Source organism: Paralichthys olivaceus, chromosome 15 (assembly GCF_024713975.1).
Source record: "Paralichthys olivaceus isolate ysfri-2021 chromosome 15, ASM2471397v2, whole genome shotgun sequence".
Lineage (NCBI taxonomy): Eukaryota > Metazoa > Chordata > Actinopteri > Pleuronectiformes > Paralichthyidae > Paralichthys > Paralichthys olivaceus.
In genome coordinates this window covers 2797433-2815660 of record NC_091107.1, presented here as the reverse complement: position 1 = coordinate 2815660, position 18228 = coordinate 2797433, and the positions used below count along the sequence as shown (strand labels likewise).

At 41.3% G+C, this 18228-nt stretch overlaps 2 protein-coding genes across 2 annotated transcripts in view; one reads left to right on the top strand and one right to left on the bottom strand.

Moving 5' to 3' along the window:
• Positions 1-194: 194 nt before the first annotated feature.
• On the bottom strand, positions 195-12332 carry arl10 (ADP-ribosylation factor-like 10). Its single transcript, XM_069510373.1, has 4 exons — positions 12023-12332; positions 7563-7746; positions 3088-3263; positions 195-1339 (listed from the first exon to the last, which is right to left on the bottom strand). Exons 1-4 carry the CDS (start codon positions 12158-12160, stop codon positions 1166-1168), a joined length of 672 nt encoding a protein of 223 aa, XP_069366474.1. The 5' UTR covers positions 12161-12332; the 3' UTR covers positions 195-1165.
• A 3299-nt stretch (positions 12333-15631) lies between these two features.
• wwc1 (WW and C2 domain containing 1) overlaps positions 15632-18228 on the top strand; it is a 28316-nt gene continuing 25719 nt past the window's right edge. The window contains exon 1 of the mRNA XM_069539856.1: positions 15632-16530. Within this exon, the coding sequence (XP_069395957.1) occupies positions 16412-16530 (119 nt within the window). The 5' untranslated portion in view covers positions 15632-16411. The remainder of the gene's footprint in view (positions 16531-18228) is intronic.

The following is an 18228-nucleotide window of genomic DNA, read 5'->3' as shown; positions in this document are numbered from 1 at the left end:
TGTTGTGTAAAGTGTTGAACTTTGCTCGACAACACGAGGTCAGCCACCTACACACACACACACACACACACACAGTTTTATCTTTATGTCTGCATTGACGTGCTGTGTCAGCCCACATGTTATAGATCCAGCCGTGTTGTTTTCAGAGCAGATCAACTGTCCTCTGGTCAGTGAGATTGTGAAGTTGCAGAAAAGACATTGAGACTTAATTTAATGGAAACTGCAGCTTCAGTTTTAAAAGAGAACACAAGACCACATGCATGAATTCATATGCAGCACAAGAAAACAGGAACGCAGTCGCTCCACTGAAAATCCTGCTTCGTGTGATAAGAACATTTCTGCAGAGCAACACGACATCAAAAGGAATAAATGTTCACGTTCATCACAAACATCTGAACTAAGCTGAGTCCAGTTTCTCTGTACAAGACCATTTAAAAATCACTGATACATTCAAAGACGTGTGGTTTTACTGGATTCTACATTCTGCTCTGTGACACGAGGGAGACATTTAAAAATCCACATGGTGCTGTGAGGAGATGTTACATGGAAGTGTTGAAACCTGACAAGCAAGAAAAATATCAGGGAGTTAAATTCCCTCACAGAATCCACAAATCTCAGAAGCCGCTATTAAATCAGTTGCTTCACCGAGCTGGTGCAGCTTCGGCAACTCCAACCTGGCAACCCGAGGTGTTGCCTGTTCTGCTCTGCCGCACAGCTTTCAGAAAAAAAGGCAAACCAAGAGAAATCAGTATTTTCTGCATCTACGATCTTTTTGATGGAGTTGAAACTGAAGGCTGAAATCAACCTGGTGACATTTAGATAAATGGAACATCGGAGTCATTGGCAGGAGGTGAAATGTGTGGTTCTGAGTCACAGATCTGAGAATAAACCCTCGTCCTCCTCTCCTCCGGAGAGGATGATGAGTCGGGAGAAATCGAGCTGCTGGTGGAGGAGGAGGTGACTTTGAAAATAACGAGCTGACGTAGTTTGAGGAAAAGGAGGAGAAGACTCCGAGTTTCATCTTCAACTCCTCTGCTTCAGAAACCTTCCCTATTTCCTCCTCCTTTGCCTCAAAAAATCGAGCTTATATGAGGAGGAGGAGGACGTCCTGAAACCATCCCTTTGCTTCCATCCCTCCATCTCCTCGTCTTCTGCGGGGGGGGGGTTAGACGAGCTGTAGCAGGAGGTCCTGGAAGGTGTCCAGGCCCCAGCAGGAGTTCCTCAGGGCTTTGTCTGAATCCAGCTGAGCGGCCAAGAGGAACAGCTTCCTGTCCTCGGTCAAGGAGCCGAGAGACAAGGCCTCATGTAACTCCGACACACCGATGGCATTGGGCTTATCCTGCGAGGAGCATGAAACCAGTTACAACCAGTTTGACAAGAAACATTTTTTTCAATATTAAATTTTATCAAGAACGTTTCTACCTTAACTTCTGTTTTGTGTTTAAATGTTTGGAAATGTTGGTAGAAAGGTTGCTGGTCATGCTGCCTCTGACGGAGCTCGTGAGGGAAGTCGGGTTCATACTTAACGTTCAAGTTGTTGAGTCGTTAGAACATCGTTGCTTAGCAACGGCAAAATGGTCTCTAATAACGTCACAGTCGTGGACGTAAACATTTTCCTTCAGATGTGAAGAAAATTCTGTTTTGAGCATGAAGTAAAGATGTTGTGGAACAAACTGACCAGTGAACATAATTTATCTGATGACACTGACTTGACTGAAATCACCATTAAAGTATAATTCACAATGTTTGAGTGCCAATAACCACACGTGATGTTTTCACACGCTGGATCATATGTGGAGACGTGTGGGAGGGCGGCGTCAGATCCAGCCTGCACACGTTTCCTCGCACCACGTCGTCTCCAGCAGCTTCTGCTGGAAACATCCTCTGTGCTGTTTGAACGCAGCCGGAGTCGAGGCTGAGAACAAAGTGGTTAAAAAAAAACCTCCTCGTTTTTTAAATTTGTTTACTCAGAGAGACATGAATCATGGGAAGGACGTCACGCCAAACAAAATAATGGATTTATTTCACGTCCTAATCCAGTTTGAAGTTCTGTCCTTCATTGTGTTTTGTTTTTTATTCTGCTCATGGCTGCAACCGAGACTCGATAGCATTGATTTATTATTTTATACTTAAACCACTCAAGCAGAAAAATGCACAGGAGCCTCAACACAACCCACTGAACAAACAGAGTCTGGTCAAACTGAACAAATGTAGTTATTTTCATGAGAAGAAAAGTTTAAAAGTAGATATTTATCCTCTTAATGACTGTGGAGCTACATGACGCTAAAACATGGTCTGACAAGTATTCATTGTGCAAAGAGACGTTGACCTGGGTGCCTGTAACTCACAGAGCGTGCTCCCAGTCAAATATTTCATTTTGACTTTATGGTTTCAGAGCTCGGCAGCGCAACCTGAAAAATAACCACGGTTTTTAAAAGCACTCGGCTCTTTCATCTCTGCAGGAGTCGTCCTGTTTGAAGTGTCCTCATTATTTCTGGAGATGAAAGAGGAGAAGAGCGTTCACTTGGTACCTGTGAAGGTATTTGGATGGTTTAACCACCGGATAGAATGTGATGCACCTGTTTGTGCAGCTTCTGTGAACAGAACCTCTTGTTCAGCTCGAGCTGAGACGACCTCATCAATCATTTCTTAAAGTGACCCTCAGGTCTGAGCGGATCAAAGCTGCAGCGTTCTGACAGAACAAGGGACGAAGGCTCCTGCTTCCCTCGTAGGTTCATGTTTTATTCTGAGGGAACGATGGATCATCTCTGCTGAATAAATAAAGAGGGAGCGACTCGTTCCTGCTGTCACCAACGCATCATCTCTTGAAGTAACTTCAGTTTTGTTAACATTATTTTCAGAGCCGTTATAAGTAATGAGAGAGAAATGTGACTTTTTCTATTTTCACCATTTTAAACTCGTACGTTAAGTTTATAATAATAAATGTATTTTTTTTTAATGCACTTCAGGGTTTTAGATTTTCAGGTTTCCATTCATTTCTGTGTAGCTTATTAAAACTGCATTTCTTTGCTCTAACAATGAAACAGATGTATTTGTTTCTGAAACACGGAACATTTAGTCATTTACCTGTTTGTTTCCCAGGATGACCACAGGCAGCTGAGGCTCCACCCTCAGGAGGCGGTGCAGTTCAGCCTTCGCCAGCGGGAGGCGTTTCCTGTCGGACGAGTCGACCACATACACCAGAACGTGAGTCCTCCTCAGGTATTCGGACCAGTACCGCCGCAGGTCCTCCCCTCCCCCAACTGCAACAGAGAAACATTCGTAAACACTTAATCTCTGTGAGTCTCCGTCGGTCTTTCACGTTCTTTCTCTGAATGTTTTACAGCTTCGGTACGATTCAATGTCCGTACGTCCTTCACTTGTGAATGCGAGATTTCAGGAACGTAACGAGGAAACATCTGCAAATTTGGGACGGAGATTGACTTGGACTCAAGGATGAACTGATTGAATTTGGAGGTTAAAGGTCAAAGTTTCACTGTGACCTCTGTGACGACCCCCTCCACCCTCATCTGGACACTAGGTGTCCCTGTGTGCTCTGCCCTTTAGAAGGCCTCGCCTCATTCGCGTCTCTCTCTCTCTTGCGCTCTCTGAGGGACGAGGTTGTCTCTCTCTGACTCCCGACGGCAGCCTCCCTGTGTTTGTGGACACACGTTGTGTCTTGTTCTGTTTAAATAAATGTCTTAAAATATAACCGTCAACATTTGTCATCTCCCTCCTCGTCACACTCGTCTGAGCCGGTTGTGACACTTGGTAAAGTCGAGTAGAGAAGTCAGTGAATATCTCAACATCTCTTCTTGTCGTTCTGCCTTTTACTTTTGTATCAAACGCAGAAATGTGTGAAATCTCTTTTAATCCAAATTGTCTGATCATAAAGTTTGAAGACAATTTCTTTATCAAAGTGTTACGACGCTGCACTGGTTGTAACTGGGCATCTCCATAATGACATGAGGTTGTATTGACAAGCAGCGAGTGGATTCAAGGATAAACAGGATGTTCTTTTATCGATCGACACAAACAAAGTGTTGCTCGGAGGTCGACCGAAGACAAACAAACAGACGTGGCCTCGACTGATCCAGTCTCTCGAGGACATTTCAGATTTTTTCTTCGTGTCCTTTGTGTTCAAGGAAGAGAAGTTGAATAAATGACCTGCTGGTGTTCCTGCTTTAAACTAATTGGCCACAGATTAATTTGAGATGTGCAGCAGACTGAATTAAATCACTAATCTACTTCCCACTGAGGGATGAAATAGGTGAAGCCTATTTAGCCATTATTTATAACCACGTTTCTCCGCTGGAGGAAATTGGTCTAATTCATTTTTTCCGTCTTGTTGCCTCCAGACATGAAGTGTCAGCGAAGCTCAGAGCAAAATAAAACTGTGAAGCTTCTGTCTTTACTCTTTTCACGAGTCTGAGCTTTTATTTTTACACAATCTGTTTTTCTCCACATTCTCTAAATGTTTCTTGGTTGTTTCTTTCAGAGGCTCATATTGTTCTTTACTTGTGGATGAATCGCTTTAGTGTTTTTTCTTTACTTTACTTTTTCTGCCTTCTTCAAACATTTTTCTTTTCTTCTTTCTCAGTCGTTCTTCTTCCTGTTGTCAGAAGTGCTTTAGAATCGATGGTTTGTTTCCTCTGAGCCGAGGACATTTTTCATTTGACTCTCTGTGCTCCCAGTTGTTGGATTTGTTCGGTCTTAAATGTTCAGCTCTTCAGATGTGAGAGGTGCTGGCTGCGGGCGGACGTTCAGCTCAGATCCTTTTCTCTACTGATCTGTGGACGGTCGGCTGAGTCACTTCACTGATGGACTCTGACAGGAAATGATCAGAGTTTTTCAGTCTCAAAAAACTGTCACATCCACAACGAAGATTTGTTAAACAGCTGCAGTGGGGGCAGACTTTCAGAACTTTAACATCCCACAATCCCGCTGTGCGAAGAACTGACCTTCAGCAGAGACGACCGGCGGCCACACGAGGAGCGGCTCTGACTTCAGCTCTCACTTAATGGAGAATGTTGCTAGGTAACTGGGCGGTGATGAACCTGCGGCTGATGAGATGTGGCAGCAGCAAATAGCTGTTAACGTGATGTGGTACTGAGGCCTGATGCTGAGCGGTACGAGCAGTCAGTGATCTCAGCGGGACGCTCGTCCTGCTGCTCTACAGGACGACTTATTAAACACACAACACACACACAACAGACGCTGAGTGTGTTTTTACTGGAGTTAGTTGGTTTGAAAATCCCCTCAAGAGTGAAGGAGATGTATTTTCAGTGTTTGTCAGTAGAAACTTTGGAGGAATGAGACATGAGTCAAGTAAGAACTTGTTTAATTTGGGTTTGGATCCAAAATATCTTCTGAATCGAGAGATGTCGAGTTAAAGCTTCACTGGTTTGTGTTTTCTGAGCGTGAGGCTGCAGCCTTAAACGTTTCCGTTGACAGGGTGAGTGACGTCCCTGTTCACGAGTCTTTAAACCGAGGTGGAGCAGGCAGGTTCACATGTAAAACAATTTTAAGATTCAAAACCTGAACCGGAATGACACTCAGTAGAGTTCAGTTCCTTAAATTCAAGCTGCACCAAATTACACCCACTCATAACTATCAGTCCTCTGAATATGTCCATGAATGAATCTCTTAAAAAAATGTCTGTACTTTTCTTTCTTGACCCATTAGTTCAACAAGTTCAAGCAAATAAACGAACAGGGGTGAAAACATAACCTCTTTTTTTAACAAAACGTCTTCCTCACTCTGAAGTTAAACTTGAGGCCCAGATGTCCCAGTTTTCCAGCAGCACTTAAATGCAGCATTTGAACATGTCTCCAGGTTCTGGTCGTGTGTGTTTTACATGTGTTCAAACTGCTCAGTGTGTCTGTGTGTGAGGATTCAAACCCATCTGTAGATCTTTCATGTGTTGATCATGTGATCTGATGATCCTCTCTGATCTAATCTGCATCTTCTCATGTGCAGTTTAAAAACTGGATTTCTCCTCCGTCCCCGTCGGACTCTGGGCATCAATGTCACCGAGACAAAGACAAAGACTCAAACGTCTCTGAAGTCTTCTGATCGAGAGGGTGTTTGTTCCTCCCACTTTCCCACATGAGGAAAAACAGAATCTCGGCATCCTCAGATTTCTGTTTTCAGATCATGAATAAATCAGCAGCAGATCGTGACACTGCTGCTGCAGATTCATCCACAGAGACTCATCCTGAGGCCGACTGCAGTTTAACGCCTCGGAATGAAAAACAAAGTCATCCGTGTTATTTTTAGCTGCAGTTTTCAGAGGAAGCTCATTTGGAGGATTTATAGTTTATTGGTTAAAAATAAAACGGCAGATTTGAGTAAAATAAGATCTGATGTCACCGTTGAAACCTTCATGCTGAACAGAACCGATCTGGTTCTGAATACAAGAGATGACCCAAAGCCACAGTTCAAAATGAGCATTGTCCCTGCAATTTCAAAGTGAATATATAGGTGGCGTAACAGTGCACGCATTTGTACTGGAAATCTTCAGTGAGGGCATTTCGGTTCTGCAACTTGTTTTGTCTGCAGAACTCAATTTGAAACTCCAGTCCAGCGTCCTGTGGCAGACAAAATACACTGTACCTCTAAAACCCAAGTACGATCTGAACGGTGATTGTTTCTGAACCGTTACGCCAAACATTTTTAATTTGGCTGAGAAACACCAGGAACAAACGTCTGCTGTTCACACTGAACACACTGTACACACTGTACTTACTGTACACACTGTACGTGCACTAATGTGTATCTGTAGCTAGTCTTTGGTCTGTAGTCAGCATAGTAGGTTTATTTTATTGGAAAACATCAGCAGACGAGACTGATTCATTTCGGTTCCGGGTCAACGAAAGGAGCGGCGCCTTTGTCGACCACATTCTCAAACTGCAGCGTACGTTTCGTCACAAGTGTTTTCACATCACACTCAGAACCACAAAATACAGTCTGGAGCCATTTTCAGGGATTTTCCAACAATCTGCACTTTCAAACTTCTTCTGACAGAGAACTTCAAACGTTTCAATTATGTGGCGTTAGCATCAGTGTTTAATTTAGCAAACGCCCAACTGTGCCATGGATCGTAAATAAAGATGGACGACGTGACGGTTCACCAAGATGAAGCCAAAACATCTGGATCGCCCCCTGGTGGCTGACTGCAGTAAACATCATAAAGGCTCGTTCTTATCTCACTGATGTTTGTTCAAGTTTCTGATCAGTTTAGTTTAATTAGTTATTTAATGACAGGCGGTGACGTCATGATTGACAGCTGACACTGACTCAGGATTGGTCGAGCACGTGCATGGGCGGACCCTCTAAATGACATCATCATGGTGGCAGCATTTGTATCTGAGATATTTTGGCTTCATTTCTAGAGAGTGGGAGGAAGAGGAGACGCATCTTTAAATATAAACTGTTTTGAACAGAGGCGCAAACGTTCTGTCCATTTCTTCATATCGTTCTATCTGATAAATCATAAATGGCCCCCTCGACTCCTCGCAGAGCCTGCACTGTTGGATTGTGGGAGATAAAAGGGGTCTTACTCTCCAGAAAGTCCAGCTGGCAGGCGGGGGCATTGAGGCTCATGAAGTTGAAGCCACGGGTGGGCCGGCAGCGGCCTCTCTTAGCCGCCGGCTCCCCGGGGGTCAAACCCTGCAGCATGCTGCTCTTCCCTGCTCCGTCCAGACCGAGGACCAGGACCTGACGCTTCCCACGCTCCTCCTCCTCCTGCGGGTAAAAGTTAAACACAGAATGTATTTTATATAAAGCAACACGATATACTGATCAACAGCGCCCCCTGCAGCCACGTATGTGTTGATTAACTCTGCTGGGATCAAGTCTATCAATGTGTCGAGATGTGATTGTGTCGTCTCATTCATACGCTGGATATTACCCATGATCCTCTGCTTCCTGATCCACCAAACCCTAGAATTCTTCACATTACAAAGTTTCAGACTCACTTTCATCCAGCTGCTGATTAAAGGTGAGAACTTTGTGTTGTGTTAATTTGAGGACAGTGAGTCTCTGATGAGAAATCTGTTCTGTTTATTCTGAACTAATGAATAATGAAGATCCTCATTTGTTGCAGTCTCTTCTGTACTGAAGCAAATTAGCAAGCAGCAAGAATCCACTCCATTGTTGTCACATCTGCAGAATGGATCCTCGTTGTGAATCACACTGAAAGCGTCAGGCTGTTGGGACTCTGACCCTGAGACTGTGAGAGACACAAATGTTCAGGAATACGAATCAGCGTCTGCAAACCTCTGGAGGTAAAACTACACAATGATAACTCGGCTGTTATTACTGTGAATAACTCAGATTTGAGAGAAGCTGCAGAGACGGGAGAACGTAATGTTTCACTGTGTCCATATAAAGAACTTTTAAAAAACAAACGCAGGAAAGTGTCATAAAAACAGTGTCTGGACATTTTCTGGAGTTCCAGCTCATCCACACCGGCGTCGGTCCTCATCACCAAAAGATCTGGAGCGTCTTCGTCTTCTACGTCCTGAGATGTTTGTGTTCTTGTTAGAAACCTCATCAACACATCCACTCCGCTCACATGGACTCACTTTGACATTTTACAGATGTTTTACCAGGAGGCTGCAGGAGAAGATCCAGAAAATGTCCAGAGACACTATCTCAGATGTTTGTTCTCACAAACAGAACCTGCAGAACACGTCAGGAACACGTCGGGAACACGTCGGGAACATGTGAGGAGCATGTGAGGCAGTTCAGGTCTGAAAACATCTGTCTGACGCTCAGCTGGATTCAAACCTCAGCTCTTGCTCTTCACTCGTGAGACACCAGGAAGTCCCTCTGAGACACACGTCAGTCATCAGCTCGTTCCTTATTCACATCACGTGCAGAGAGACGTGGGGCTACAGCTCTGTGGAGGTTGTTTTGAAATTCATATCAGACCTTTTAGAGCCGACACAGTTTTTGCTCCCTTATTAAAAATGTCTCACTGAACTCTGCTGACACATGATTGAGCCTGAACCAAGAGTTTATTGTCATTTTTTACGATCACACCTTCAGAATGGCCTCATTAGATTCCTCAGATGAAACTACACCGACGCTGTGACTGAAGCAGAACGAGCTCAGAGGATGAATGTGAGATGTCTGGGTGATGACATGTTTCTGGCAGTGATCAGTGACGGGTGTAGCTGTGTTTAGCGTAGCAGCAGGTACAGTGACGTCTATTTCAGGCTGACGCAGCCGCTGAGGGATTCAACTCTGACAGAGCTGAAGCTGCTGCTGAAGCTGCAGAGGCCAAACTGCTTTTCCTTTATTTTGGTGAGTATCAGACGTCCTGCCGCCAGGATTACACCGGAGACGTTAATCTGAAGCTTTGTCTCCACACAGATTATTGTCTTTAGACAAATTGCCTTTTTTCAAATCAAACGTGAGCTCTGGCCTTTTATCTGGATTTTTTCAGATTTGACTCGGACTCCTGCTCGTTCACACACACTCACGTATCTCCCATAAAGAAACAGCGATGGTGTATTGATTTCCACAGTTTTCTTCGGCTCCACAGGTAGAGAGAGAAGTGAAGCTCAGCTGCACCGCTGGATCTGACAGGGACTTAACGTCTTGCTCAAGGACACTCCGGCGAAGCAGATGCTCGGCAACACGAGGGATCGATCACACAGACGTGTTGTAACCAGCTCGTATTTAATTCATGAGAAGAAGAAGAAGAGAAGGAAACTCGAGTCCCAGGAGTTTTTCTGAGATTAAATGTTGAGATTATTTTTCTTTCTTTGCTTTTTCTTTTTCTTTATTTTGTAAATTTCTCTTTTCGTAACGTTCAGACGGTGAGCATGAATTTTTTGCAATTTAAGTGGACTTCGGTACAGCAGCTCCACGCCACGATTACGACTGACTCCCTGTGATGTCATCACAAGATGGTGGCGTTCGTATCTGAGCTATTTTGGCTTCATTTCCGGAGGAAGTGGAGACACGTCGTCCATCTTCAGTCACAGTTTATGGGTTCAGTGGTTTTTCTTGGTAAAATGGTCGAATAAACCTCAGAGATGTTCAACTGGATTCGTTGATTGTTTTCTCTGTGTAAGATTATTTTCCTTCGGCCGTTTGAGTTTAAGTTTCCTTTTTCAGGAAATTAGAGTGAAGCTGAGCGTTCTGTCACATCAGGTTAATCTGCTGCTGTCTCACTGATCAATTCTCAAAGAAACACGCTGTTAGTCAATGACCCTGTTTTCCGGAGCTGATTACAGAGAAAATCACGGTGAACGTTTGCTTCCTGCTGGGATCAAAACATTTCCACTCTAACATTATCCTCCACAGACACACTGAGCCGGTTAAATCAGCCTGAGCCTTGTTAGAGGCTGCGGCTGATTTAATCCAGGAAACCAGATAAGAGACGAGCAGACAGACTTCATTAAGAGATCCGTCTGCAGTTATTGAAGAATCGTTTAATTTAGTCTCTGGAGCTTTGTTCCTGTGAGACGACGAACGTTATGTCTCCTTGAAACACACATTATGATCTGAAGCTCTTCTGATGATGGAGACATTTTGTCCTGGTGTTGATCGGGATGTGATGTTTCTATGGAACGTAAGAGATTCTCACGGTTTCTTCTGTGACTCTAACAAACCAATAAACGTACAGGGACGAGCAGCAAATCTGCATAAATCAGACGCTCCGGACAAGACTTTGATTAACTGATCATCAATGGACTCAACATTTAATGGATCTTATTAGTTCTTTCTGTCTGAAGATATTTGACCTCTGACCTCTGCTGGATTCTTCATCTGACACTGAGCTCTTTCGTGTCTCGTTCACTCCACAAAATAAAGTTTCCCATCAGCAGTGGACAACCATGTGTGAACTCATCACCAGCATCATCATCATCTTCAAGAAGCATCTTCATCGTGACCATCAGCGCCGCAATCATTTCATCATCACACTTTCTCCTCTTGTTCATTCATTCACACACATGCAATAACAGACTCATGCAGCTTTTTCAGTCCAAGTCAGACAACAAAAAAATATATAAAAGAAATGGCTGTATATTGAGACTCTATAATATAATACAATAAAGTGTCTAACCTCAGTAATGGCTGTATATTTAGACTCTATCATATAATATAATATAATATAATGAAGTGTCTGACCTCAGTAATGGCTGTATATTTAGACTCTATCATATAATATAATATAATATAATATAATATAATAAAGTGTCTGACCTCAGTAATGGCTGTATATTTAGACTCTATCATATAATATAATATAATATAATATAATATAATAAAGTGTCTGACCTCAGTAATGGCTGTATATTTAGACTCTATAATATAACATAATATAATATATAATATATAATATAGTGTCTGACCTCAGTAATGGCTGTATATTTAGACTCTATAATATAATATAATATAATATAATATAATAAAGTGTCTGACCTCAGTAATGGCTGTATATTGAGACTCTATAATATAATATAATATAATATATATAATATAGTGTCTGACCTCAGTAATGGCTGTATATTGAGACTCTATAATATAACATAATATAATAATATATAATAAAGTGTCTGACCTCAGTAATGGCTGTATATTTAGACTCTATCATATAACATAATATAATATAATATAATATAATAAAGTGTCTGACCTCAGTAATGGCTGTATATTGAGACTCTATAATATAATATAATATAATATATATAATATAGTGTCTGACCTCAGTAATGGCTGTATATTTAGACTCTATAATATAATATAATATAATAAAGTGTCTGACCTCAGTAATGGCTGTATATTTAGACTCTATAATATAATATAATATAATATAATATAATATAATATAATATAATATAATATATAATAAAGTGTCTGACCTCAGTAATGGCTGTATATTGAGACTCTATAATATAATATAATATAATATAATATAATAAAGTGTCTGACCTCAGTAATGGCTGTATATTGAGACTCTATAATATAACATAATATAATAATATATAATAAAGTGTCTGACCTCAGTAATGGCTGTATAGTCCCTGTGATGAGACCATATCTTCCTCCTGTAGAAGTAGTTGAGGGCGATGAAGAGCGCGGACCCGAGCGCGGCCACGGCGGCGGTGAGGGCGATGGAGATGTTCCGGAGGAGAACCATGTGTGGAGGGGACGGAGGGGAGGCTGCTGCCCGGGGAGGGAGAGGGGTAGCGGGCTGCGGAGGGAGGCTCTCTGGCTCCAGGACACCGGCAGCACCAGAGTGTTGCGGCCGCCTGCTGGTGCCTCTGCTGCGGCTTCACGTGTGACGGAGTCCGCGTGTTGTTGTTCCACGGGAGAGGAGGCGTTCACTGCCGCTCGGAAACTTCGACACTGCCGAGGGGTTGCGGCTCCTGCCACCTCGGGGTCAACAGCTGTGACGAATCGATCGATTAACCGATTGAGAGGAAAACAAATCAGCGACTCTTTAGACAATCGATGAATCACATTAGTCTGGTTTTCAACTTTAGTTGGTTCCAGCTTCTCAGCTGTGAATATTTAATCATTTTTCTTTTTTTTTTATCAACATTTAAAATAAAAATAAAAATATCCAACATCTTGTGCTTTTATTTGCTTTTCACCACATTATTGATAAAGTCAGAAATTCCATCCCATAGTAACAATGTATCATTAGTTACCATAGTAACAGAGGTTACTAACTTGTAAATGATTTGATCCAAAATGGCCGACAGTGGAGACAGTTTATTTATTATGTAAGGCAAATAATATACTTTTTTTTGTTGTTGTAATAAAATAATAAGGAAGGTGACAGCACATCCACTATTATTACTACAACAGATGATAATAATAATAATAATTATTATAATAATGTTGATATTTATGAGTTTTTTAACCTAAATTTGGTGGCAAATGTGTTTTTATACCTGATGAACCTCCTGACCATGTGGGAACGACTTGTTTGTCAAAGCTGTTTAGTATCATCGTAATTATAGTTATCAGTGGAAGTAGTGGTAGTATTTATACTACATTATTATAAGTAGTAATGGTAGCAGTAGTAGTAGTAGTAGTAGAGGTGGTGGTGGTTGTAATACTAGTAATACATGAGCAGTGATAATGTTTTCATTCATTTCACCATAAGAAGATAGTGAAGGTGAACAGCTCCCTCTAGAGTTCACTCTCTGACATAGAGTTTAATGACTGATATATTATTATTATTATTATTATTATTATTATTATTATTATTATATATTATCATTATTACAGATGAGGATGAACACTGGTGTTTTAAATGTGCACATTAAACAACTGATACCAGAGCCACAGCGACAGTGTTTGATCAGATCAGTGTAAAACTGATTCAGATGTTGTGTAACGAGTCAGTTATGTTTCCATGTCATCATTTGATCAGCATGTTTGTCACTGAGTTAAAGATTCTTACTGGATCAGAGAATCTTTCAACAAACGTGACAAATCAAATTCAACCTGTTACAGAACCAGCAGAACTTCAGCACATTGACCACCAGAGGCCGCTGTTAGCTTAATGTTTGCTATTACAGAAAACTGGAGATCTGTGACTGTACTGTACTATAAATACTATACTGTACTATACTATACTGTACTATAATATACTGTACTATAATATACTATACTGTACTATACTATACTGTGCTATAATATACTATACTGTAATATACTGTACTTTAATATACTATACTGTACTATAATATACTGTACTGTACTATAATATACTGTACTATACTATACTGTACTATAATATACTATACTGTACTATAATATACTGTACTATAATATACTTTACTGTACTATAATATACTATACTGTACTATAATATACTATACTGTACTATAATATACTGTACTATAATATACTATACTGTACTATACTATACTGTACTATAATATACTATACTGTACTATAATATACTATACTGTACTATAATATACTGTACTATACTGTACTATAATATACTGTACTATTCTTTACTATACTATACTGTACTATAATATACTATACTGTACTATAATATACTATACTGTACTATACTGTACTATAATATACTATACTGTAGTATAATATACTGTACTATACTGTACTATACTATACTGTACTATAATATACTGTACTATAAATACTATACTGTACTATACTATACTGTACTATAATATACTATACTGTACTATACTATACTGTGCTATAATATACTATACTGTAATATACTGTACTTTAATATACTATACTGTACTATAATATACTGTACTGTACTATAATATACTGTACTATACTATACTGTACTATAATATACTATACTGTACTATAATATACTGTACTATAATATACTTTACTGTACTATAATATACTATACTGTACTATAATATACTATACTGTACTATAATATACTGTACTATAATATACTATACTGTACTATACTGTACTATAATATACTATACTGTACTATAATATACTGTACTATACTGTACTATAATATACTGTACTATAATATACTGTACTATTCTTTACTATACTATACTGTACTATAATATACTATACTGTACTATAATATACTGTACTATTCTTTACTGTAATATAATATACTGTACTATAATATACTGTACTATTATTTACTATACTGTACTATAATATACTATACTGTACTATAATATACTGTACTATTCTTTACTATACTATACTGTACTATAATATACTGTACTGTTCTATAAATACTGTACTCTAATATACTATGCTGCACTATAATATACTGTACTGTACTATACTGTATTATAATATACTGTACTATACTGTACTATACTGTACTGTAATATACTGTATTGTACTTTACTATAATTTACTGTACTCTTATCTCCTGTACTCTACTATAACCTACTGTACTGTACTGTACTGTACTATAATATACTGCATTGTACTCTACTCTACTTTACTCTAGGCGTCAGCATCAGCTCTCAAACGTGACTCTGTCAATCATGAAGTAAATTTTGATTGTGTAATTGTGTGAACCCAAAAGTGTTTTTATGTCTTTGTTAAGGTCATTTGTGTTAATAGTTATTATGCCCTTTGTGCTCGCATTTCTCTCTTTGTGTAATTGAATTATAAATGTCAAGATTTTTCAAGATTTCAATACTTTATTGCCACACAACTCGGTTGTTGGTAAATTGCCTTAGTGTTGAGACAACAGAAGGACTGGTCCCTCTCTCTTCTGTCTCCTGTCTTCAGAATGTCCACACTTCCTCTGGTGTCTTCCAGCTGATGAAGAGTTTCTTCTCTCCACAGTCGTCAGAGCTGCTCGTTGTGGGATCTGTTGGTTTCTCCATGTAAAATGCTTTGAAATAATATGATCCGGAGCTTCACTAATGAAACTCATTTAATTGTATTAACACGTAACACATAAACTCCACACATGAGGTCACCGCTCTATGATTCCTAAATTCTATATTATATACCAGTCATAGATCCTGTCAGTATTATTCACAGTATAATTAAATCTATTAAGTATAATGTGTATTTCTAACCTTTAAATTGGGCTTTGACCGGAAGTGTAATTGTGAAGTCGTCAACAAACACTTTTACTTTGAAAGTGCCGCCGGAAGCAGCCTGCGGTGGGTGACGTGATTGACGGTGGTGGACCGGCCGAAGTGATCGGGACCGTGAAGACTTCATCGCCGCTCCGCGTCGCTCCGCCCCGGGTACTTCTGAACGGAGCACCGAGCAACTTCACACACGAGTTCCCCGCGGACTTTACCGGGATTTTAACGGCGGAGGATCCGCTCGGAGCCTGCGTGTTCTTCGGCGGGGATCGGCGGTGTTCGTTGCCCCGCGGCTGGCGGCTAGCATCGGTTACCGCTGCTAAACATGGTGGCCTGTAGGCAGGAGGACGGAGGAGCGAGCCCGGGCTGCGAGCTGCTGTAGAGGGGGGAGCTGCTTAGAAACCACACCGGGGGCTGTGCCGCACGTCCTGCGGGGTTCAACCGGAGCTGTGAGGACTTTGTAAACGGACGCGGGGAAGTTTTAGAGCTGAAGCCGACAGACGGAGCAACAGCGGCGGCGGCAGCACCGGCCGTGCTCCGTGGACCGTGGATAATCTCCCCGCAGAGGAAAAGTTTCCCTCCCGGTTTTGGAGGAAAAGTTGCAGAAACATGCGCAAAGCTGCGGAAACCCCACAAACATCTGCGGGTTCGTGTTCGTGAAACGAGTGGAAGCTGGAGCCGCTTCATCCCGTGAACCTGCTGCTGGATTATTATGGATTATTATTCTGCGCTCACGCAGACCCGCAGTTTTGGGAGGAGGCGCTGATGAAGAGGAAGATGAAGGTGACAGAGATGCTTTCTCGCTGGTAGGATTCTGAGCACAGAGCGGTTCATTACATGGAGACTCGCCTGACATGCCCAGGAAGGAGTTGCCACTACCTGAGGGTTGGGAGGAGGCCAGAGACTTCGATGGAAAAGTCTATTACATCGACCACATCAACCAGTGCACGAGCTGGATCGACCCCAGAGACAGGTAGCGTGACCTCTGACCTCCTGCAGGTCACCTTGCTAATCTCAACCGCACGTGACCCCTGCAGATCCTCACTATGGAGACTGTAGTGACGACATCGTTCACTTTGGTTCACACTGATGTGTTTTATCACCATTAATCATTTGTCCGCTCGTTGCCGTAGAGATGAGCTGTGCACATTTATTCCTTCTCAGTTCCTGTACCTCGATTTAAGAGTCGGACGATACTGAGTAGTGACACCATGCTTCCTACCCTGGACTTTGCGAATTGTCCAAAATTTTCCCTAACCCGATACCGTGTCCGATACCTGGACTTTGCATATCGACCAATTGCGAGTACAGATACCATTTTTCCCATGTTGATACCAAGTCCCTTACCTGGAGTTTGCAAAGCGGTTGAAACAAGTACCAGTACCATTGTTCCCTTCTCGATACTGATTCCAATACTTGGACTTTGCCATATAAATACTAGTATTAATACCATTGGTCCCTTCTTGATACCAACTCCGTTATCTGGACTGTACGTATCGGCTGAAAAATAATCAAAATAACTAACTTCTTGAACATTTGAGCAGCTCTGTGGAAGAGAGATATTTATTAGTTATTGCGGTGGGTTCTGGCTCAGGTCGATCTGCTATCGTCTGACGAAAGTGGCTCGTGATTGGTCGAGTGTGAATCAGTGGGATGTCGACACCGCGGCCTCGCTCCTCGATCACGCAGTGTTTGTTTTTGAAATATTTCAGCGTAGTTTTTGTACAACGGGAGGAAGTTGGAGACGCGTTCTTCGTTCACACTCTGGTTTTTCTCTTCGAGGTGTTTCATAATCACTGACTCCCGTCGTTCAGTCACGATCAGTTTTTTCCCTCATGACTGTGAACAGGTTGTTCGTCCATTGAATTCAACAGCAGAGCCTGTCTCTCCTCTCAAGGCTAAATGAGACATCACTTATGAACAGAGTGTCTCTCTCCCCCCCCCCCCCCCGAAATCTCACTGACGTATTCAGTAAATTCACTAAAGGACAAAGACTCGGCTTCAAGGTCAAATGAGAGAAATTTGTGCCTCTGCTCTCAGTGAGATATCCTCTCATCACGACTCAGCTCTTCATCACGACTTCATCACTAAACCTGCACTTTACAACTAAAGCAACGCCGAGTCTCGTCCCATTAAACGTCTCGTCTGTAAGTTCCTGATGACAAAGCTACAGGTGCCTCGGCTGCTTCTGGGCTTTTCAAGATTTGATGCAGTTTGATCCAGACCCAGAACATCTCTTCTGGTCTGAGGAACGTCTCACACCTGATATTTAGGTTCAGACTTTTTCAACTCACTCAAACAAAGATCTTAAAAGAATATACCTTTTAAAAGGAACATGGAATTCAAGATAGACAGTCCTCCAGATAGTTGAGCTTAATTTAAAGCAGTTAAAATATTAAATAAAATCAACTGTTATTTATATAGCTCATATTCACAAATCACAATTTGTCTCATAGATCTGAACAAAGTACGACAGTCCACCGTTCTCAACCCTCAACAAGAGTAAAACTACCAAAGAAAACTTTTAACAGGGTAAAAAAAAACTCAGAAACCTCAGAATGTGCGGACACAAGTGCGATAGATGCTTCGTGTCACTGGAACTTAAATACTGGATTCTTCTTCTTCTGCTGCAGTGACCTCCGGCTCATCTTCGTTCCTCTCATTTGAAATC

Coding starts and splice junctions, on each gene's coding strand:
- arl10 (XM_069510373.1), bottom strand. CDS start 12,160: ATGGTTCTCCTCCGGAACATCTCCATCGCCCTCACCGCCGCCGTGGCC. Junction 3,264..7,562: donor CCAGCTGGACTTTCTGGAGA/GTAAGACCCCTT, acceptor TCTCTGTTGCAG/TTGGGGGAGGGGAGGACCTG. Junction 1,340..3,087: donor TCATCCTGGGAAACAAACAG/GTAAATGACTAA, acceptor TGCTCCTCGCAG/GATAAGCCCAATGCCATCGG.